This window comes from Mytilus edulis, chromosome 3 (genome assembly GCF_963676685.1).
Source record: "Mytilus edulis chromosome 3, xbMytEdul2.2, whole genome shotgun sequence".
In the NCBI taxonomy this organism is placed as follows: Eukaryota; Metazoa; Mollusca; class Bivalvia; order Mytilida; family Mytilidae; genus Mytilus; species Mytilus edulis.
Window position 1 is genome coordinate 80,594,367 of NC_092346.1, and position 24,946 is coordinate 80,619,312.

The 24,946-nt window shown below is 34.6% G+C and overlaps 1 protein-coding gene across 2 annotated transcripts in view; it reads right to left on the reverse strand.

Annotated features, from left to right (window-relative positions):
* The window catches only part of LOC139514505 (ribosome quality control complex subunit NEMF-like), a 63,386-nt gene that overhangs the window by 15,651 nt on the left and 22,789 nt on the right, over positions 1-24,946 (reverse strand). For both annotated transcript variants that reach the window (XM_071303852.1, XM_071303853.1), the window contains exons 13-19: positions 6,493-6,618; positions 6,024-6,184; positions 4,734-4,838; positions 4,430-4,493; positions 3,855-3,943; positions 2,873-2,976; positions 243-305 (exon numbers count right to left, since the gene is read on the reverse strand). In XM_071303852.1, the coding sequence (XP_071159953.1) occupies positions 243-305; positions 2,873-2,976; positions 3,855-3,943; positions 4,430-4,493; positions 4,734-4,838; positions 6,024-6,184; positions 6,493-6,618 (712 nt within the window). The remainder of the gene's footprint in view (positions 1-242; positions 306-2,872; positions 2,977-3,854; positions 3,944-4,429; positions 4,494-4,733; positions 4,839-6,023; positions 6,185-6,492; positions 6,619-24,946) is intronic.

Below are 24,946 nucleotides of genomic sequence, written 5' to 3' on the forward strand. Positions count from 1 at the left end.
GTGTTGTTCAGTTTTAGTTTTCTATGTAAAATTATCTGGTCTTGTTTGCCTTTCCCAACATTGACACAGTTTTGCCAAAATTATTTCCCTTTAGTATTTTCCAATTCCTTCAACAGAATAGTATATACAGTGTCAATGTCAACAAAATTATTTAATACTAAAACATAATACCAGCCCACATGTCAAATTTTTGAGAACTTTAATGATGAGAACCAGTATTTTCCATGGCCAAAACGACTTACTGGTATGGTTCTTTATGACAATACTGGAAGCTCCATGAAGATCAGCATGCACATATAAATCACCTGTAGATAGAAATTTGACATTATAATATACATACTCTGGTATGGGCTTTAATCATTGCTGAAGGCCGTACGGTGACCTATAGTTGTTAATTTCTGTTTCATTTTGGTCTTTTGTGGATAGTTGCCTCATTGGCAATCATACCACATCTTCTTTTTTATATACTCTAATAATTTAATTTTGAGTGTAACACGTCTTCTGATTGGCTGACGTAGTTTTGTTTATGAGCTCAAAGACATAATTTTGTCATGTGACTACGGCTTCATCAATGTTTCTTCATGGTTTACTCCGGTTTAAAATGGAATTAAGAATTAAATAATAAGAAATGACTGTTATATTTTTTCTGTCTATTCGAAATAACATAAAAAATGTGGTGCACACTTTAAAATAACCCACTACACAGGTATGCACATACCTGGCCTAAGATATTTCTTCACAATAGTAAAACAAGAGATTATGCACATACCTGGCCTAAGATATTTCTTCACAATAGTAAAACAAGAGATTATGCACATACCTGGCCTAAGATATTTCTTCACAATAGTAAAACAAGAGATTATGTACACATCTGGCCTAAGATATTTCTTCACAATAGTAAAACAAGAGATTATTCACATACCTGGCCTAAGATATTTCTTCACAATAGTAAAACAAGAGATTATTCACATACCTGGCCTAAGATATTTCTTCACAATAGTAAAACAAGAGATTATGTACACATCTGGCCTAAGATATTTCTTCCCAATAGTAAAACAAGAGATTATGTACACATCTGGCCTAAGATATTTCTTCACAATAGTAAAACAAGAGATTATTCACATACCTGGCCTAAGATATTTCTTCACAATAGTAAAACAAGAGATTATTCACATACCTGGCCTAAGATATTTCTTCACATTATAGTAAAACAAGAGATTATGCACATACCTGGCCTAAGATATTTCTTCACAATAGTAAAACAAGAGATTATGCACATACCTGGCCTAAGATATTTCTTCACAATAGTAAAACAAGAGATTATGCACATACCTGGCCTAAGATATTTCTTCACAATAGTAAAACAAGAGATTATTCACATACCTGGCCTAAGATATTTCTTCACAATAGTAAAACAAGAGATTATTCACATACCTGGCCTAAGATATTTCTTCACATTATAGTAAAACAAGAGATTATTCACATACCTGGCCTAAGATATTTCTTCACATTATAGTAAAACAAGAGATTATGCACATACCTGGCCTAAGATATTTCTTCACAATAGTAAAACAAGAGATTATGCATACACCTGGCCTAAGATATTTCTTCACAATAGTAAAACAAGAGATTATTCACATACCTGGCCTAAGATATTTCTTCACAATAGTAAAACAAGAGATTATTCACATACCTGGCCTAAGATATTTCTTCACATTATAGTAAAACAAGAGATTATTCACATACCTGGCCTAAGATATTTCTTCACATTATAGTAAAACAAGAGATTATGCACATACCTGGCCTAAGATATTTCTTCACAATAGTAAAACAAGAGATTATTCACATACCTGGCCTAAGATATTTCTTCACAATAGTAAAACAAGAGATTATTCACATACCTGGCCTAAGATATTTCTTCACAATAGTAAAACAAGAGATTATTCACATACCTGGCCTAAGATATTTCTTCACAATCGTAAAACAAGAGATTATTCACATACCTGGCCTAAGATATTTCTTCACAATAGTAAAACAAGAGATTATTCACATACCTGGCCTAAGATATTTCTTCACAATAGTAAAACAAGAGGTTATTCACATACCTGGCCTAAGATAGTTCTTCACAATAGTAAAACAAGAGATTATTCACATACCTGGCCTAAGATATTTCTTCACATTATAGTAAAACAGGAGATTATTCACATACCTGGCCTAAGATATTTCTTCACAATAGTAAAACAAGAGATTATGCACATACCTGGCCTAAGATATTTCTTCACAATAGTAAAACAAGAGATTATTCACATACCTGGCCTAAGATATTTCTTCACAATAGTAAAACAAGAGATTATTCACATACCTGGCCTAAGATATTTCTTCACAATAGTAAAACAAGAGATTATTCACATACCTGGCCTAAGATATTTCTTCACAATAGTAAAACAAGAGATTATGCACAAACCTGGCCTAAGATATTTCTTCACAATAGTTAAACAAGAGATTATTCACATACCTGGCCTAAGATATTTCTTCACAATAGTTAAACAAGAGATTATTCACATACCTGGCCTAAGATATTTCTTCACAATAGTAAAACAAGAGATTATTCACATACCTGGCCTAAGATATTTCTTCACAATAGTAAAACAAGAGATTATTCACATACCTGGCCTAAGATATTTCTTCACAATAGTAAAACAAGAGATTATTCACATACCTGGCCTAAGATATTTCTTCACAATAGTAAAACAAGAGATTATTCACATACCTGGCCTAAGATATTTCTTCACAATAGTAAAACAAGAGATTATTCACATACCTGGCCTAAGATATTTCTCCACAATAATAAAACAAGAGATTATTCACATACCTGGCCTAAGATATTTCTTCACTATCATTTCATTCTGTTGTTGGTCACGACCTCCAACACACAAGAAGTTTTCAGAGGTTATAAACCATAAAAACTTCTCAAACCTAAAAATTATAAAGTAACCATCTGCAAATTAGTTGTGTCAATATGCATATTATTTTGCTACAAACATCTTGGGAAAGTTTGGTTGAGGATAACTAGAGTTAGGCAAACAAAAAAAATCAGCAAATTCTTTATTTGTAAAGAGGCATAACTCTAGAATGGTAATAGTGACTTCACTGAAATTCAAACTTGATTTGTGTTTTGTGGTAATAAGCATTGTGTATAAGTTCCATAACATTTGGTTGAGGTAATTTAAGTTAGAGAATGGAAACCAATTTTGGGACGTACAGACGTAGACGAGGGTGGAAAAGGGTTATTTTCGTGCAACGTGATCGCCGTTTTTTATTTCACGTTCAACGTGTTTTCACTTTTTTATTTGACGTTCAGTCGTGCAAGACGGGTGCCTCGTTTAACGTGTTCTGCTTATTTAATTTTACGTGCATCGTGATTTTTAAAGTCTTATTTTGCGTGCTGGTATTTTTCAAATAAAATTCAAACACTTGGCAGGGATCGTCAAGAAATACTTTTTTAAAAGCCGTAAACCAATTATGTCATAAATGTGTATACTAAATCGGGAATATCAAGTAAAACAAAGAGTTAATATATACAAGAAGACAGTGACTCAGTCACCAAAGATTCAAATAAAAGTATTTATTTTTTCGTGCAACGTTCATTACAGAAATTATTTCACGTTCAACGTGAAATTATGTCTTATTTCACGTTTTTTTCGTGCAAGCACCCCCCCCCCTTTACCACCCTCGTAGACACATGAATGGACTAGGATAACGGAGGGGCATAAAAAACATACTGTAAATTTTCATTTTTTTAACCATTTTTACAAATGAAAAGATTTTAAAGGCATAAGATAAACCACAATTACCAATATGTCTTCCTTGTTTTGTTGATAGTTGCTGCCATGGCAACTTCTTTCAAGGTCTCCTTTGTTTTCCTCTCTGCTGACTTTAACGCCTGTGAAAATAAAGTTAAACATTTGAAAAATTCTGCTTTTTTAGTTGTTAGTACAAACAGTTTAGTCTGCTCAGAATTCACCATTTTGATGAATCACATCTTCTTAATATAGGAAAGATATTACAACATAGTTGATATTATTTTGATAAATTTGAGAATAAGAACTGATACATCTTATATGTATTTGCAAAACTAAACAGATTTTCTACTTTAGCACTCGTTTAACGAAATCAGAGGTAAAACTTGATAACATTGATTGAAAAATAAGACGACAGTCAAACTAAGCATACCACAATAAAAACTCATGAACAGATATATAAAGATACTGTGGGGTATACTTCAATGAGACAGCAACCAAATGACACAAATAACAAAATAATCTGTATTAATACCAACCTTTATCAAAGAATAAGTTCTGAAGAACTTTTCAAATTGTATTCAACATGGATATATACAGTTTAAATTGTTTTTTCTTCATTTACCTACCATGCCAGAGGCCTCAATTGTCTTCTGTTCTTTTTTAGCTGCTAACTTCTTCATATCAAAAAACCTGCATAAAAGTAATTTTAAGAGTAAACAACACAATGCCAATACAAATTATTAATCAATATTCTTTATGCATTACACTGCGTTAGCTGTACTATGGAAAAGATATACTTTCAAGAATTGATATAATTACCTACAGACAAAGTCCCATTAGCTGGTCTCAAATAACCATTGACATAGTCTAATCTTTTCTGTTTGGCAAAACAAATATGGTGACCAATGGTAACTAAGGGAACAAACTTACTTTCTGGAGTTAGCATAAGCACTTAGTGACAGGTCTATGTCTATGTTCATTGGACGTAAAATGTCTTCATTCAGGTCTTCATCATCACTTTCAAAGTAGGGGTCTCTATAATAAAGATTCAATGATAACATATATAAGTAAAATTATTCCACACAAATTTAATGAGAGGTACAGTTTTTACATGTGTTTTTCAATCAAGAGAAAGTGTTTATAGCATGAAATAAGTAAAATCATTCAAAGTAATCTTTTTAAGATATAAATATAAGACCTTTCAGGTAAGTTAAAATATATTTTTTTTAGAATACTGTGTACTGTTGATTTATTATTATTCGTTTAATGACATTTTTAGTGGATTTTGTTGGTTCAGATAAAAAATGAAATTAAATTTTCAAGGAATAGTCAATTAAGTGATAACTAACTGTATTGTATTTGAAGCTTTAAGGACGTCCATCTGTAGTTTTACTGTTGCAAATTTAGTTTACCTGGCGACGCGTAGCGGAGACAGGTAAACGGGTATTTGCGACAGAAAAACTACCGAAGGACGTCCGCAAAGCTTCAAATACAATACAGTTATCTCTATTCTAATGCAAAACAAGTTCATAATTAAATATCAATCATTATATCAGTGTAAAATCTTCATTAGAGAAAATTTCGCGAAAAGATGTTATCTTTTGTCCCTACACCAGGTGAAGTCATAGGTATGATTCAACAAACAAAGCATCGGGCGTTTTCTGGCTTCTGTGCCGCTTCAGAATGTAATAAAATTTGATAAAAAGAAGATTTTTAGGAGCAACATGTGAATTTTTGGCTTATTATTGTAAAAATTACATGTCAATACATTCAGCAATTCAAAATGTCGGCTCTTTAGTTACAGACAAGGAGATAGAAAATTGTACGCTAACTGTCATCCAATCAGAACCATTGATACAAAATAATTGCATTAGAATATTTTAATGGCTTGTATGCCAACTTCTGCAAAACCACGAAATAAAATATCCATGAACACGTAAGTTTTCCGTAACTCACGTAAATTGGTACCTACGAAAAAATAAATGAATTCACAGTACTCAGATACACATGAGAGGTTTTCAGTCATGTGAACAATGTGATCCTTTTATTTATTTAAAACACTCATTTATATTCTACGATAGATATCCAAGTCCAAACTTAAGTGTATTCATAATTTTCACAAAACAAACTTCTTATTCAATGTTTTAGTTAAAATTACAATACAATATATATTCATTATTTATAAGAGAGACTGAAGAATAAAAAATCAACAATACATACTTGAGTACCACTGATATATGGTTGGTATCAAGCTTTAGTGATTTTATACATTGTGCTACTGGGTCACCTTGTTGTTGGGCTTCTTTTACAAGTCTCTGAATTTCTGCCCAGTCAATCTGGTTTGCTAAAGCACTTCTTACAATAAGTATAGCTTGATCAACCTTTAAATTGATATAAGAACATGATTAGTAATAATATAGCAAGAGAGTTACCATATATGGTTATTGTCAATACTTATTTGGCCCAATGAAACTTTTCATGGAAAAACAATTTGCTTACTCTAATCAACAAGAGAGATCCAACAAAAATACATTTTATTTCATGAATATCATCTTATCTTGAGCCTCTGTGGTTTTTGATATCATGAGAAATTGAGTAATTTCACAACTTCTTATTATCTGTAATTGTCATTAATCCATTTTACATGTTTTAATATCATCAACAACTCTTTGTATTTGTCTCTACTCACCAGACCTAGATTCATCTCAATCAGTCTTCCTTTGTTTATATCAGTATCCTGGACCTTTTGTAACTGTTCTATTCGTTTTTCATGATCCTTTTTAATATTATCTAACTTTTTCAAGGCTGATTTTTCCTGAAAAAAATATTGTTTTATTTAAATTATGATGAGTCCTTTCCGTTTGTTCTTTTCACACTTGCTTGTTTGACTGATTAATGGAGCAAAAGATTAACTTTAACTATAACATTGAACTGCTTTAAAACAATTAAAATTATACTGGTTACCTGTTGAACAAAAACAATTAAAACTAGATTTGTAATTGCTAGCAATAACGGATGGCACCCTCGTCCCCCCATTGCCAGGCGAGCGGCAGCCATTTTGGAAATTCCAAAGTCAAAGAGTGCATCTACACCTGCAAGTTATCATTTGTGCAAAATTTCATTAAGTTTGGACCTTTTTGAAATTTTGGAGAATTTTGCTGTTTCCATGGTTACGGCGGCCATTTTGGAAATTCCAACTTCAAAATGCAACTCCGCACATGCCAGTGACTATTCCTGTAAAGTTTCATCCAGTTTGCAGCACTTTATTTTTTTTGGAAATTTTGAACATTTGTGCTGCAACCATGGTTACAGTAGATAATTCCAAAATTCTAAAAGCAGACATCTCATTGCCACATGTCATGTTATATATCAATACAGTTTCATTTTGTTTGGTGCACCACTCTCTGAGAAAATGCTGATTTTATGCATTTTTCCATAGGGTCAATGCAAAACTTGGCCCCAGTTTCCATGACAACGGCGGCCATTTTGAACTATCCAAATATTGTTTTGACATCTTTGCATACTGGGTCACATTTTCATAAAGTTTCATCCAGCTGGATGTTATAATGAAAGAGTTAGAATTTTTGATATTTGAGCTGTTTCCATGGTAACGGCAGCCATTTTGGAAATTCCAAAGTCAAACTGCAAATCATCTCATGCCAGTTATCATTCCTGTGGAGTTTCTTCCAGTTTGGAACACTTTGAATATTTTCGGATTTTTGCAGTTTCCATGGAAACGGCAGCCATCTTGACCATTCCAAGGTCAGGTGCACAACTTCATATGCTGGTCCACATTATGGTATAGTTCCATCAACATTGGTCCATACAATTCCGAGAAACTGTGTGGACAAAAAGTGTTGAAGAAGAATAATAAAAACTAGATTTGTAATTGCTAGCAATAACGGATGGCACCCTTTCCCCATTGCCAGGGTAACGGCAGCCATTTTGAAAATTCCTCAGTCAAAGAGTGCATCTAAACTTGCAAATTAACATTTTTAAAAGTTTCATAAATTTTGGAGCTTTTAGAAATTTTTGACATTTTTGCAGTTTCCATGGTAACGGCGGCCATTTTGAAAATTCCGAAGTCAAACTGTAAATCAGCACATGCCAGTTACCATTCCTGTGAAGTTTTTTCCACTTTGGAACATTTTGATGTTTTTCGCATTTTTGCTGTTTCCATGGTAACGTTGGCCATCTTGACCATTCCAAAGTCAGAGGGACAACTTCGCATGGTGGTCAACATTATACCATAGTTCCATCAACTTTGGTCCATTCTATTCTGAGAACTGCTCCGGACAAAAATAGTGGAAGAAAAATAATAAAAAAAAGAAAAAAAAGAAACGTAGAATAACAATATGTCACCCCAACTCCGTTGAGGGTGCCATAACTAGAATTGCCATTGCAAGCAATAGCGGATGTCACCCTTCCCCTATTGCCACTAAGCGGCAGCCATTTCAAAATGGTTTAACAGTGAATGCACATATATTTATGGCAATACATCTTTCTGTAAATTTTCAGTACATTCAGAGCATTTTAAAAAAATTCACAATTCTGCTGTTTCCATGGCAACGGCAGCCATTTTGAAAATTTTGAAGTCAAAAGTCTCATCTGTACTTGGCAGTTAACAATAATATCAAGTTTCATTAAGTTCAAAGCATTTAGAGAATTTTTGACTTTTTTGGAGTTTCCATGGCAACGGTGGCCATTTTGGAAATTCCAAAGTCAAAAGTCTCATCCAGACTTGCCAGTCAACAATCATATTAAGTTTGATCAATTTAGGAGCATTTTGAAATTTTGGAAATATTTGGTCCTGTATCCATGGTAACAGAAGAGTTCCAATGATTGTCAAAATCATTCAAAAGCTGTATATAGTGGAAAACTATATTGTGTAAAAATTTGATGATTTCAAGTTCTAGCATACCAAAATTATTTACCGAACCCTGAGGTTTTTAGAGCATTTTGACACTTATGCACTGTTTCCATGGTAACGGCGGACATTTTAGAAATTCCAACGCCAAATTCCACATCTACCAAAGTTGCTCATCGTTATGGTAAAGTTTCAAAAAATTTGGAGCATTTTCATATTTTTGAAATTTTTGGTGTAGTTTCCATGGCAACATAGTAGTTCCAATGATTGCCAAAAATCATCCAAAACCAGTATATGGGTGGCACCTTCATTGTATCAAAATATGATGATTCTGAGTTTAAGCATCTCCAAATTATTCCAAAAAAACAAAAAGTGGAATTTTTCACAATTGTTCCGTTTCCATGGAAACGGCAGCCATTTTTTATGGTCTTAGACCCTACTGCAACCCGCAATTTTGTGTTCCCTATTATGCTTAACTATCATTAAGATTGGTTCCATTGGCTGCGAGAAAAGTGGCGGACAAAATAGTTGGAAGAATAATAATAACTAGAATTGCCATTGCAAGCAATAGCGGATGTCACCCTTCCCCCCAATTGCCACTAAGCGGCAGCCATTTCAAAAACTTTTAACAGTGAATGCACATATTTGCATGGCTATGCATTTTTCTGTAAATTTTCAGTACATTTAGATCATTTTTAAAAACATGACATTTTTGCTGTTTCCATGGCAACGGCAGCCATTTTGAAATTTTCAAAGTCAAAAGTCTCATCTATACATGCCATTTTACAATAATATTAAGTTTCATTAAGTTTGGAGCATTTTGAAAATATTTGACAAATTTTCCAGTTTCCATGGCAACGGTAGCCATCTTAGAAATTCCAACTTCAAAAGTCTCATCCAGACTTGCCAGTCTACAATCATATGAAGTTTCATCAATTTTGGAGCATTTTGAAACTTTTGAAATTTTTGACATTTTGATTGGTTCCTATGGCAACAGAGACCATTCCCAAAATCTAATGGCATATACCACATTGGTACATGGGAGGGACCATACCATCAAAGTTTCGATCCATTTGACCTACCATATTAAGAAAGTTAATGCCACTTTAAGGTTTTTGGACCATTTTGACCTGTTTTGCATTGTTTCCATGGTAACGGCAGACATTTTCAAAATTCCAACGCCAAATTCCACAATTTACAATGTTGCTCATCGTTACTGTGAAGTTTCATAAAATTTGGAGCATTTCCATATTTTGGAAATTTTTGGTGTAGTATCCATGGCAACATAGCAGTTCCAATGATTGCCAAAATCATCCCAAAGCAGTATATAGTGGGCACCTACTTTGTATTAAAATCTAAAGATTTTAAGGTTAAGCATTCTCAAACAATTCACCTAACTCTAAAATTATATATTTTCACCATTTTTCAGTTTCCATGGTGATGGCAGCCATTTTTTTAGTGCCAATATTAAAAAGCAACAGGAAAGTCAGGGTTCCTTGTTATAGTGCACCATCATTCAGATTGGTTCCTTTGGCTCTGAGAAAGCGGGCGGACAAAATTAGGTGGAAGAAAAATAATAATAACTAGAATTGCCATTGCAAGCAATAGCGGATGTCACCCTTCCCCCAATGGCCACTAAGCGGCAGCCATTTCAAAATTGTTTAACAGTGAATGCACATATATGCATTGCAGTACATCATTCTGTAAATTTTCAGTACATTGAGAGCATTTTAGAAAATTTCACATTTTTGCTGTTTCCATGGCAACGGCAGCCATTTTGAAAATTCCGAAGTCAAAAGTCTCATCTATACAAGCAAGTTAACAATAATATTAAGTTTCATAAAGTTTGGAGCATTTTGAAAATATTTGACATTTCCGCAGTTTCCATGGCAACGGTGGCCATTTTGGAAATTCCAACTTGAAAAGTCTCATTCAGACTTGTCAGTGTACAATCCTATTAAGTTTCATCAATTTTAGAGCATTTTGAAATTTTTGAAATTTTTGACATTTGGGATGGTTCCTATGGCAACAGAGACCGTTCCCAAAATTGAATGGCATATACCACATTGGTACATGGGAGGGACCATACCATCAAAGTTTCAATCAATTTGACCTACCACTTTAAGAAAGTAAATGCCACTTGAAGGTTTTTAGACCATTTTGACCTGTTTTGCATTGTTTCCATGGTAACGGCAGACATTTTCGAAATTGCAACACCAAATTCCACATTTACCAATGTTGCTCATCATTACTGTGAAGTTTTATAACATTTGGAGCATTTCCATATTTTTGAAATTTTTGGTGTAGTATCCATGGCAACATAGCAGTTCCAATGATTGCCAAAATCATCCAAAACCAGTATATGCCCGGCACCTACATTGTATCAAAATATAATGATTCAAAGTTAAAGCATTTCCAAATAATTCATCAAAACCAAAAACTGGAATTTTCCATTATTTTTCGGTTTCCATGGTGATGGCAGCCATTTTTTAGTTCCAAAGTTGCACTGCAACTGGAAAGTCAGGGTTCCTTGTTATAGTGCACCATCATTCAGATTGGTTCCTTTGGCTCTGAGAAAACTGCCGGACAAAACTAGGTGGAAGAATAATAATAATAATAATAACAAGAGGCTCTCAAGAGCCTGAATCGCTCACCTGAATTTTTTTGGTTTAATCTCTCATCAATGATTATTTTGGCTTTTCAATTTATTTAAATGTTCTTTGAATCGTCCTATTTTCTTCAAAAGCAAAAAAAAATCATTTTCTCCTATGTTCTATTTTAGCCATAGGAGCTATGTTTCTTGACATACAAGGAAATGAAATATAAAATTTATACTAGATACTCTGAAACTCTGAAACTCATTTAGCCTAAGTTTGGCTGAAATTGATACAGCAGTTTCATAAGAGAAGATTTTTTAAAGTAAGTCAACATGATGAACAAATTGTGAAAAAAGTCTTTAAAGGGCAATAACTCCTAAAGAGGTCAATTGACAATTTTGGTCAAATTGACTTATTTGTAGATCTTACTTTGCTGATCATATTTGCTGTTTACAGTTTATCTTTATCTATAATAATATTCAAGATAATGACCAAAAACTGCAAAATTTCCTTAAAATTACCAATTAAGTGGCAGCAACCCAACAATTGGATGTTTGATTCATCTGAAAATTTCAGGGCTGATAGATATTGACCTAATGAACATTTTTACTCCATGTCAGATTTGCTCTTAATGCTTTCGTTTTTGAGATATAAGCCAAAAACTGCATTTGACCCCTATGTTCTATTTTAAGTAACGGCGGCCATGTTTTTTGACGGATCAAAAATCAAAGCACACACTTTGTGCAGGATAATCTAAGGAACAACCATGCTAAGTTTTAACCAAATCCATTCAGTAGTTTCAGAGGAGAAGATTTTTTAAAGTTAGCAATATGATGAACAAATTGTGAAAAATTGTCATTAAAGGACAATAACCCCTTAAGGGGTCAATTGACAATTTTGGTCATATTAACTTATTTGTAGATCTTACTTTGCTGATCTTTTTTGCTGTTTACAGTTTATCTTTATCTATAATAATATTCAAGATAATGACCAAAAACTGCAAAATTTCCTTAAAATTACCAATTAAGTGGCAGCAACCCAACAATGGTTTGTTTGATTCATCTGAAAATTTCAGGGCTGATAGATCTTGACCTAATGAACATTTTTACCCCATGTCAGATTTGCTCTAAATGCTTTCGTTTTTGAGATATAAGCCAAAAACTGCATTTGACCCCTATGTTCTATTTTAAGTAACGGCGGCCATGTTTTTTGACGGATCAAAAATCGAAGCGCACATTTTGTGCAGGATATACTAAGGAACAATCATGTTAAGTTTCATTCAAATCCATTCAGTAGTTTCAGAGGAGAAGATGTTTGAAAAATTGTTAACGACGACGACGACGTCGACGACGACGACGTCGACGACGACGACGACGGACGCCAAGTGATGAGAAAAGCTCACATGGCCTTTTAGGCCAGGTGAGCTAATAATAATAGTGAAAAAGAAACAGAGGAATAGCAATATGTCACCCGACATTGTCGATCGGGTGACATAACTAGAATTGCCATTGCAAGCAATAGCGGATGTCACCCTTCCCCCTATTGCCACTAAGCGGCAGCCATTTCAAACTTGTTTAACAGTAAATGCACAAATATGCATGGCTATTCATCTTTTTGTAAATTTTCAGTATATTCAGAGCATTTTTAAGTATTTCACATTTATACCGTTTCCATGGCAACGGCAGCCATTTTGAAAATTTCAAAGTCAAAAGTCTCATCTTAACTTGTCAGTTACCAATAATATCAAATTTCATTAAGTTAAAACCATTTTGAGAATTTTTGACATTTTTGCAGTTTCCATGGCAACCGTGGCCATTTTGGAAATTCCAACTTCAAAAGTCATATCTAGACTTGACAGTTAACAATCATATCAAGTTTCATCAATTTTGAAGCATTCTGAAATTTTTGCTCCTGTATCCATGGTAACATAGTAGTTCCAATGATTATCAAAATCATTCAAAACCTGTATATAGTGGACAACTATATTGCATAAAAATTTGATGATTTTAAGTTCAAGCATACCAAAGTTATTCACCAAACCCGGAAGTTTTTGGAGCATTTTGACCTTTTTGCATTGTTTCCATGGAAACGGCAGACATTTTGGAAATTCCAACGCCAAATTTCACCTCTACCAAAGTTGCTCATCGTTATGCTAAAGTTTCAAAAAAATTGGAGCATTTCCATATTTTTGAAATTTTTGGTGTAGTTTCCATGGCAACATAGCAGTTCCAAAATGTGCCAAAATCATCCAAAACCAGTATATAGTGGGCACCTACATTGTATTAAAATCTAAAGATTTTAAGCTTAAGCATTCTCAAATAATTCAAGGAACTCGAAAATTATATTTTTTCACCATTTTTCCGTTTCCATGGTGATGGCAGCCATTTTTAAGTTCCAAAGTTGCACAGACTCTGGGGAGTCAGGGTTCCTTGTTATAGTGCACCATCATTCAGATTGGTACTTTTGGCTCTGAGAAAGAGGGCGGACAAAATTAGGTGGAAGTATAATAATAATAATAATACAGAAAAAGAAACAGAGGAAAAGCAATATGTCACCCGACATTGTCGATCGGGTGACATAATAACTAGAATTGCCATTGCAAGCAATAGCGGATGTCACCCTTCCCCCTATTGCCACTAAGCGGCAGCCATTTCAAACTTGTTTAACAGTAAATGCACAAATATGCATGGCTATTCATCTTTTTGTAAATGTTCAGTATATTCAGAGCATTTTAAAGTATTTCACATTTATACCGTTTCCATGGCAACGGCAGCCATTTTGAAAATTTCAAAGTCAAAAGTCTCATCTTAACTTGTCAGTTACCAATAATATCAAATTTCATTAAGTTAAACCCATTTTGAGAATTTTTGACATTTTTGCAGTTTCCATGGCAACCGTGGCCATTTTGGAAATTCCAACTTCAAAAGTCATATCTAGACTTGACAGTTAACAATCATATCAAGTTTCATCAATTTTGAAGCATTCTGAAATTTTTGCTCCTGTATCCATGGTAACATAGTAGTTCCAATGATTATCAAAATCATTCAAAACCTGTATATAGTGGACAACTATATTGCATAAAAATTTGATGATTTTAAGTTCAAGCATACCAAAGTTATTCACCAAACCCGGAAGTTTTTGGAGCATTTTGACCTTTTTGCATTGTTTCCATGGAAACGGCAGACATTTTGGAAATTCCAACGCCAAATTCCACATCTACCAAAGTTGCTCATCGTTATGCTAAAGTTTCAAAAAAATTGGAGCATTTCCATATTTTTGAAATTTTTGGTGTAGTTTCCATGGCAACATAGCAGTTCCAAAATGTGCCAAAATCATCCAAAACCTGTATATAGTGGGCACCTACAGTGTATTAAAATCTAAAGATTTTAAGCTTAAGCATTCTCAAATAATTCAAGGAACTCCAAAATTTTATTTTTTCACCATTTTTCCGTTTCCATGGTGATGGCAGCCATTTTTTAGTTCCAATTTTGCACAGACTCTGGGGAGTCAGGGTTCCTTGTTATAGTGCACCATCATTCGGATTGGTACTTTTGGATCTGAGAAAGCGGGCGGACAAAATTAGGTGGAAGTATAATAATAATAATACAGAAAAAGAAACAGAGGAAAAGCAATATGTCACCCGACATTGTCGATCGGGTGACATAACTAGAATTGCCATTGCAAGCAATAGCGGATGTCACCCTTCCCCTATTGCCACTAACCGGCAGCCATATCAAAATGATTTAACAGTGAATGCACATATATTCATGGCAATACATCTTTCTGTAAATTTTTAGTACATTCAGAGCATTTTAAAAAAAATCACATTTCTGCTGTTTCCATGGCAACGGCAGCCATTTTGAAAATTTCAAAGTCAAAAGTCTCATCTGTACTTGCCAGTTAACAATAATATCAAGTTTCATTAAGTTCAAAGCATTTTGAGAAATTTTTGACATTTTTCCAGTTTCCATGGCAACGGTGGCCATTTTGGAAATTCCAAAGTCAAAAGTCTCATCCAGACTTGCCAGTCAACTATCATATTAAGTTTCATCAATTTTGGAGCATTTTGAAATTTTTGAGATATTTGATCGTGTATCCATGGTAACAGAGTAGTTCCAATGATTGTCAAAATCAATCAAAACATGTATATAGTGGATAACTATATTGTGTAAAAATTTGTTGATTTCAAGTTCAAGCATATCAAAATTATTCACCAAACCCTGAAGTTTTTAGAGCATTTTGACACTTATGCTCTGTTTCCATGGTGACGGCAGACATTTTGGAAATTCCAACGCCAAATTCCACATCTACTAATGTTGCTCATCGTTACCATGAAGTTTCAAAAAATTTGGAGCATTTTGATGTTTTTGAAATTTTTGGTGCAGTTTCCATGGCAACATAGTAGTTCCAATGATTGTCAAAATCATCCAAAACCAGTATATGGCTGGCACCTACATTGTATCAAAATATGATGATTCTGAGTTTAAGAATCTCCAAATTATTCACCAAAACCAAAAACTGGAATTTTTCACAATTATTCTGTTTCCATGGAAACGGCAGCCATTTTTTATGGTCTTAGACCCACCTGCACCCCGAAATTTTTTGTTCCACCTTATAGTGAACTATCATTAAGATTGATTCCATTTCACTCCAAAAAACATGCCGGACAAAATAGGTGGAAGTATAATAATAATAATAACTAGATTTGTAATTGCTAGCAATAACGGATGGCACCCTCGTCCCCCATTGCCAGGCGAGCAGCAGCCATTTTTGGAAATTCCAAAGTCAAAGAAGGCATCTACCCTTGCAAGTTATCATTTTTGCAAAATTTCATTAAGTTTGAAGCATTTTGAAATTTTGGACAATTTTGCTGTTTCCATGGTTACGGCGGCCATTTTGGAAATTCCAACTTCAAAATGCAACTCCGCACATGTCAGTCACTATTCCTGTAAAGTTTCGTCCAGTTTGCAACACTTAATTTTTTTTGGAAATTTTGAACATTTGTGCTGCAACCATGGTTACAGTAGATAATTCCAAAATTCTAAAAGCGTACATCTCAGTGCCACATGTCATGTTATATATCAATACAGTTTCATTGACTTTGGTGCACTACTCTCTGAGAAAATGCTGATTTTATGCATTTTTCCATAGGGTCAATGCAAAACTTGGCCCCAGTTTCCATGACAACGGCGGCCATTTTGAACTATCCATATATTGTCTTGACATCTTGGCATACTGGAGAACATTTTCATAAAGTTTCATCCAGTTGGATGTTATAACGAAAGAGTTAGATTTTTTGATATTTTAGCTGTTTCCATGGTAACGGCAGCCATTTTGAAAATTCCAAAGTCAAACTGGAAATCAGCACATGCCAGTGAACATTCCTGTGGAGTTTCTTCCAGTTTGAACCACTTTGATTTTTTTCGCATTCGTGCTGTTTCCATGGAAACGGCGGCCATCTTTTACCATTCCATAGCAAGGTGCACAACTTCAAGTGGGGTTCTTCATTATAGTTGAGTTCCATAAACATTGGTCCGTTCAATTCTGAGAACTCGCGCGGACAAAATGTGTGGAAGAAAAATAAAAATAACTAGAATTGCCATTGCAAGCAATAGCGGATGTCACCCTTCCCCCATTGCCACTAAGCGGCAGCCATTTTAAAATAATCAAACAGTGAATGCAGATCTATTTTAATTGGGATATATCTTTCTGTAAATTTTCAGTACATTTAGAGCATTGTCAGAAGTTTCACTTTTCTTCTGTTTCCATGGCAACGGCAGCCATTTTGAAAATTCCAAAGTCAAAAGTCTCATCTATACATGCCAGTTGACAATAATATTAAGTTTGATTAAGTTTGGAGCATTTTGAAAATATTTGACATTTCTGCAGTTTCCATGGCAACGGTGGCCATTTTGGAAATTCCAACTTCAAAAGTCTCATGCAGACTTGACAGTCAACAATCATATTAAGTTTCATTACTTTTTGAGCATTTTGAAATTTTTGACATTTTTGCTGGTTTCTATGGTAACACAGACCATTCCAAATTTCTAATGGCAGATACTCCATTGGTACATGGGAGGGAACATACAATAAGAGTTTCAATGGATTTGACCTACCATTTTAAGGAAGTAAATGACACTTTTTAAGGTTTTAAAGCGTTTTGACCATTTTTGCCTTGTTTCCATGGTAACACAAGACATTTTCGAAATTCCAACGCCAAATTCCACATCTACCAAAGTTGCTCATCGTTATGCTAAAGTTTCAAAAAATTTGGAGCATTTTGATATTTTTGAAATTTTTGGTGTAGTATCCATGGCAACATAGTAGTTCCAATGAATGCCAAAAATCATCAAAAAGAAGTATATAGTCGGCACCTACATTGTATCAAAATATAATGATTCTGAGTTAAAGCATCTCCAAATTATTCACCAAAACCCAAAAATTTAATTTTTCAAATTTGTTCCGTTTCCATGGTAACGGCAGCCATTTTTAATGGTCTTATGACCTACTGCAACCCGGAATTTTGTGTTCCTCATTATAGTCAACTATCATTAAGATTGGTTCCATTGTCTCCAAGAAAACTGCCGGACAAAATCATTGGAAGAATAATAATAATAATAGTAAAGAAACAGAGGAAAAGCAATATGTCACCCGACATTGTCGATCGGGTGACATAACTAGATTTGCCATTGCAAGCAATAGCGGATGTCACCCTTCCCCTCATTGCCACTAAGCGGCACCCATTTTAAAACAACTTAACAGTGAATGCAGATCTATGAATTGCGATATATCTTTCTGTAAATTTTCAATACAATAACAGCATTGTCAAAAGTTTCACATTTCTGCTGTTTCCATGGCAACGGCAGCCATTTTGAAAATTCCAAAGTCAAAAGTCTCATCTATACCTGCCAGTAAACAATAATATTAAGTTTCATTAAGTTTGGAGCATTTTGAAAATATTTGACATTTCTGCAGTTTCCATGGCAACGGTGGCCATTTTGGACATTCCAACTTCAAAAGTCTCATGCAGACTTGACAGTCAACAAATATATTAAGTTTCATAAATTTTGGAGCATTTTGAAGTTTTTGAAATTTTTGACATTTTGGCTGGTTTCTATGGTAACACAGACCATTCCAAATTTCTAATGGCAGATACTACATTGGTACATGGGAGGGAACATACCATCAGAGTTTCAATGAATTTGACCTACCATATTAAGAAAGTAAATGCCACTTTTAGGTGTTTTTTGGACCATTTTGACCTGTTTTGCCTTGTTTCCATGGTAACACAAGACATTTTCGAAATTCCAACGCCAACTTACACATCTACCAATGTTGCTCATCGTTACTGTGAAGTTTCATTAAATTTGGAGCATTTTGATATTTTGGAAATTTTTGGTGTAGTATCCATGGCAACATAGTAGTTCCAATGAATGCCAAAAATCATCCAAAACAAGTATATAGTGGGCACCTACATTGTATCAAAATATAATGATTCTAAGTTAAAGCATCTCCAAATAATTCCCTAAAACCAAAAAGTGGAATTTTTCACAATTTTTCCGTTTCCATGGTAACGGCAGCCATTTTTAATGGTCCTATGACCTACTGCAACCCGAAATTTTGTGTTCCTCATTATAGTTGACTATCACTAAGATTGGTTCCATTGCCTTCAAAAAATCTGCCGGACAAAAATCATTGGAAGAATAAGAATAATAATAACAAAGAAACGGAGGAAAAGCAATATGTCACCCGACATTGTCGATCGGGTGACATAACTAGATTTGTAATTGCTAGCAATAACGGATGGCACCCTCGTCCCCCTATTGCCAGGCGAGCGGCAGCCATTTTGAAAATTTCAAAGTCAAAGAGTGCATCTATACATGCAAGTCATCATTTTTGCAAAATTTCATTAAGTTTGAAGCATTTTGAAAATTTTGATATTTTTGCTGTTTCCATGGTTACGGCGGCCATTTTGGAAATTCCAACTTCAAAATGGAACTCCGCACATGTCAGTCACTATTCCTGTAAAGTTTCATCCAGTTTGCAGCACTTAATTTTTTTTGGAAATTTTGAACATTTGTGCTGCAACCATGGTTACAGTAGATAATTCCAAAATTCTAAAAGCGTACGTCTCATTGCCACATGTCATGTTATATATCAATACAGTTTCATTTACTTTGGTGCACTAATCTCTGAGAAAATGCTGATTTTATGCATTTTTCCATAGGGTCAATGCAAAACTGGGCCCTAGTTTCCATGACAACGGCGGCCATTTTGAACTATCCAAATATTGTCTTGACATCTTGGCATACTGGAGAACATTTTCATAAAGTTTCATCCAGCTGGATCTTATAACGAAAGAGTTAGAATTTTTGATATTTTAGCTGTTTCCATGGTAACGGCAGCCATTTTGAAAATTCCAAAGTCCAACTGGAAATCAGGAGATGCCAGTTAACATTCCTGTGGAGTTTCTTCCAGTTTGGAACACTTTGATTTTTTTCGCATTTGTGATGTTTCCATGGAAACGGCGGCCATCTTTTACCATTCCATAGCAAGGTGCACAACTTCAAATGGGGTTCCTCATTATAATTGAGTTCCATAAACATTGGTCCGTTCAATTCCGAGAACTCGCGCGGACAAAATGTGTGGAAGAAAAATAAAAATAACTAGATTTGTAATTGCTAGCAATAACGGATGGCACCCTCGTCCCCCCATTGCCAGGCGAGCGGAAGCCATTTTTAAAATTCCAAAGTCAAAGAGTGCATCTACAAATGCAAGTCATCATTTTTGTAAAATTTCATAAGTTTGGAGCATTTAAAAATTTTGGACAATTTTGCTGTTTCCATGGTTACGGCGGCCATTTTGGAAATTCCAACTTCAAAATGCAACTCTGCACATGTCAGCCACTATTTCTGTAAAGTTTGATCCAGTTTGCAGCACTTTATTTTTTTTGGAAATTTTGAACATTTGTGCTGCAACCATGGTTACAGTAGATAATTCCAAAATTCTAAAAGCAGACATCTCATTGCAATATGTCATGTTATATATCAATACAGTTTCATTTACTTTGCTGCACTATTCTCTGAGAAAATGCTGATTTTATGCATTTTTCCATAGGGTCAATGCAAAACTTGGCCCTAGTTTCCATGACAACGGCGGCCATTTTGAACTATCCAAATATTGTCTTGACATCTTGGCATACTGGAGAACATTTTCATAAAGTTTCATCCAGTTGGATCTTATAACGAAAGAGTTAGAATATTTGATATTTTAGCTGTTTCCATGGTAACGGCAGCCATTTTGAAAATTCCAAGATCGAAATGCAGCTCAGGCCATGCCTGTTACTAATTTAGTGAAGTTTCGTCCAGTTTGGAACACTTTGAATATTTTCGGATTTTTGCTGTTTCCATGGAAACGGCAGCCATTTTGACCATTCCAAAGTCAGGTGCACAACTTCACATGCTGGTCCACATTGTGGTATAGTACCATCAACATTGGTCAGCTTAATTCCAAGAAACTGCGTGGACAAAATGTGTGGAAGAAGAATAAGGAAAAAAAGAATCGATGAATAACAATACGTCACCCCAACTCCGTTGAGGGTGCCATAACTAGAATTGCCATTGCAAGCAATAGCGGATGTCACCCTTCCCCCCATTGCCACTAAGTTGCAGCCATTTGAAAATCGTTTAACAGTGAATGCACATATAATATGCATGGCAATACATCTTTCTGTAAATTTTCAGTACATTCACAGCATTTTAAAAATTTCACATTTCTGCCATTTCCATGGCAACGGCAGCCATTTTGAAAATTTCAAAGTCAAAAGCCTCATCATTACTTGTCAGTTAACAATAATATCAAGTTTTATTAAGTTCAAAACATTTTGAGAATTTTTGACTTTTTGCAGTTTCCATGGCAACGGTGGCCATTTTGGAAATTCCAAAGTCAAAAGTCTCATCCAGACTTGGCAGTCAACAATAATATTAAGTTTCATCAATTTTGGAGCATTTTGAAATTTTTGAAATATTTGATCCTGTATCCATGGTAACAGAAGAGTTCCAATGATTGTCAAAATCATTCAAAAGCTGTATATAGTGGACAACTATATGGTGTAAAAATTTGATGATTTCAAGTTCTAGCATACCAAAATTATTTACCAAACCCTGAGGTTTTTAGAGCATTTTGACACTTATGCACTGTTTCCATGGTAACGGCAGACATTTTGGAAATTCCAATGCCAAATTAAGCATCTACCAAAGTTGCTCATCGTTACTATGAAGTTTCAAAAAATTTGGAGCATTTTGAAATTTTTGAAATTTTTGGGGTAGTTTCCATGGCAACATAGTGGTTCCAATGATTGCCAATATCATCCAAAACCAATATATGGCTGGCACCTACATTGTGATAAAATATGATGATTCTGAGTTTAAGCATCTCTAAATTATTCACAAAACCAAAAACTGGAATTTTTCACAATTGTTCCGTTTCCATGGAAACGGCAGCCATTTTTTATGGTCTTAGACCCTACTGCAACCCGAAATTTTGTGTTCCTCCTTATAGTGAATTATCATTAAGATTGGTTCCATTTTACTCCAAAAAACCTGTCGGACAAAAAAAGGTGGAAGAATAATAATAACTAGAATTGCCATTGCAAGCAATAGCGGATGTCACCCTTCCCCCAATGGCCACTAAGCGGCAGCCATTTCAAAATTGTTTGACAGTGAATGCACATATATGCATTGCAGTACATCTTTCTGTAAATTTTCAGTACATTCAGAGCATTTTAGAAAATTTCACATTTTTGCTGTTTCCATGGCAACGGCAGCCATTTTGGAAATTCCGAAGTCAAAAGTCTCATCTATACATGCAAGTTAACAATAATATTAAGTTTCATAAAGTTTGAAGTATTTTTAAAATATTTGACATTTCCGCAGTTTCCATGGCAACGGTGGCCATTTTGGAAATTCCAACTTCAAAAGTCTTATTCAGACTTGTCAGTGTACAATCATATTAAGTTTCATCAATTTTGGAGCATTCTGAATTTTTTGAAATTTTTGACATTTGGGATGGTTCCTATGGCAACAGAGACCGTTCCCAAAATTGAATGGCATATACCACATTGGTACATGGGAGGGACCATACCATCAAAGTTTCAATCAATTTGACCTACCATTTTAAGAAAGTAAATGCCACTTAAAGGTTTTTGGGCCATTTTGACCTGTTTTGCATTGTTTCCATGGTAACGGCAGACATTTTCGATATTGCAACACCAAATTCCACATCTACCAATGTTGCTCATCATTACTGTGAAGTTTTATAAAATTTGGAGCATTTCCATATTTTTGAAATTTTTGGTGTAGTATCCATGTCAACATAGCAGTTCCAATGATTGCCAAAATCATCCAAAACCAGTATATGCCCGGCACCTACATTGTATCAAAATATAATGATTCTAAGTTAAAGCATTTCCAAATAATTCATCAAAACCAAAAACTAGAATTTTCCATTATTTTTCGGTTTCCATGGTGATGGCAGCCATTTTTTAGTTCCAAAGTTGCACTGCAACTGGAAAGTCAGGGTTCCTTGTTATAGTGCACCATCATTCAGATTGGTTCCTTTGGCTCTGAGAAAACTGCCGGACAAAACTAGGTGGAAGAATAATAATAATAATAATAATAATAATAGTGAAAAAGAAACAGAGGAATAGCAATATGTCACCCGACATTGTCGATCGGGTGACATAATAACAAAGAAACATAAGAAAAGCAATATGTCACCCGACATTGTCGATCGGGTGACATAATAAGAAAAAAAAGAAACGTAGAATAACAATATGTCACCCCAACATCCGTTGAGGGTGCCATAATAACTAGATTTGCCATTGCAAGCAATAGCGGATGGCACCCTTCCCCTATTGCCAGGTGAGCGGTAGCCATGGTTACGGCGGCCATTTTGGAAATTCCAAACTCAAAAATCAAGTCTACATTAGCTGAGCAACATTTGTTTTAAATTTCAATAAATTTGAAGCATTTTGAAGTTTTTCGTATTTTTGCTGTTTCCATGGTAACGGCGGCCATTTTGAATATTCCAAAGTCAAACCCCCGCTGCAATTTTTTCCCTCCACAATCATATACCATTTAATGTCTCTAGAATAAATTAAACATTGATGTTCTAGAATGTTCTGTGAAAATTCAAAGTTTTGACCTTTTTGCATTGTTTCCATGGTAACAACAGCGATTTTGGAAATTCCAACGCCAAATTCCACATCTTCCAATGTTGCTCATCGTTACTGTGAAGTTTCATTAAGTTTGGAACATTTTGAGATTTTTGAATTTTTTGGAGTAGTTTCCATGGCAACATAGTAGTTCCAATGAATGCCAAAAATCATCCAACACCTGTATATAGTGGGCACCTACATTGTATTAAAATATAATGATCCTGAGTTAAATAGTATCCAAATAGTTCACCAAAACAAAAAACTGGATTTTTTCACATTTGTTCCGTTTCCATGGTAACGGCAGCCATCTTGAAAGTGCCAACCCCAAAAAGCAAATCTTCATCTGGTGGTTAACATTATGGTATAGTACCATCTTCTTGGGTCCATTCACATTAGAGTTCCAGACTGGACAAAAATGTGTGGAAGAAAAATAATAATAACTAGATTTGCGATTGCAAGCAATAGCGGAAGGCACCCTTCCCCTATTGCCAGGTGAGCGGTAGCCATGGTAACGGCAGCCATTTTGGAAATTCCAAAGTCACAAAGTCAAGTCTACATTAGCTGAGCAACATTTGTTATAAGTTTCAATAAATTTGAAGCATTTTGAAGTTTTTTGTATTTTTGCTGTTTCCATGGTAACGGCGGCCATTTTGAATATTCAAAAGTCAAACCCCCGCTGCAATTTTTTCCCTCCACAATCATATACCATTTAATGTCTCTAGAATAAATTAAACATTGATGTTCTAGAATGTTCTGTGAAAATTCAAAGTTTTGACCTTTTTGCATTGTTTCCATGGTAACAACAGCGATTTTGGAAATTCCAACGCCAAATTCCACATCTTCCAATGTTCCTCATCGTTACCATGAAGTTTCATTAAGTTTGGAACATTTTGAGATTTTTGAATTTTTTTTGTAATTTCCATGGCAACAGAGTAGTTCCAATGAGTGCCAAAATCATCCAACACCTGTATATAGTGGGCACCTACATTGTATTAAAATATAATGCTTCTGAGTTAAATAGTATCCAAAAAGTTCACCAAAACAAAAAACTGGATTTTTTCACATTTGTTCCGTTTCCATGGTAACGGCAGCCATCTTGAAAGTGCCACCCCCAAAAAGCAAATCTTCATTTGGTGGTTAACAATATGGTATAGTTCCATCTTCTTGTGGCCATTCATATGAGAGTTCCAGACTGGACAAAAATGTGTGGAAGAAAAATAATAAAAACTAGATTTGCCATTGCAAGCAATAGCGGATGTCACCCTTCCCCTCATTGCCACTAAGCGGCACCCATTTTAAAACAACTTAACAGTGAATGCAGATCTATGAATTGCGATATATCTTTCTGTAAATTTTCAATACAATAACAGCATTGTCAAAAGTTTCACATTTCTGCTGTTTCCATGGCAACGGCAGCCATTTTGAAAATTCCAAAGTCAAAAGTCTCATCTATACCTGCCAG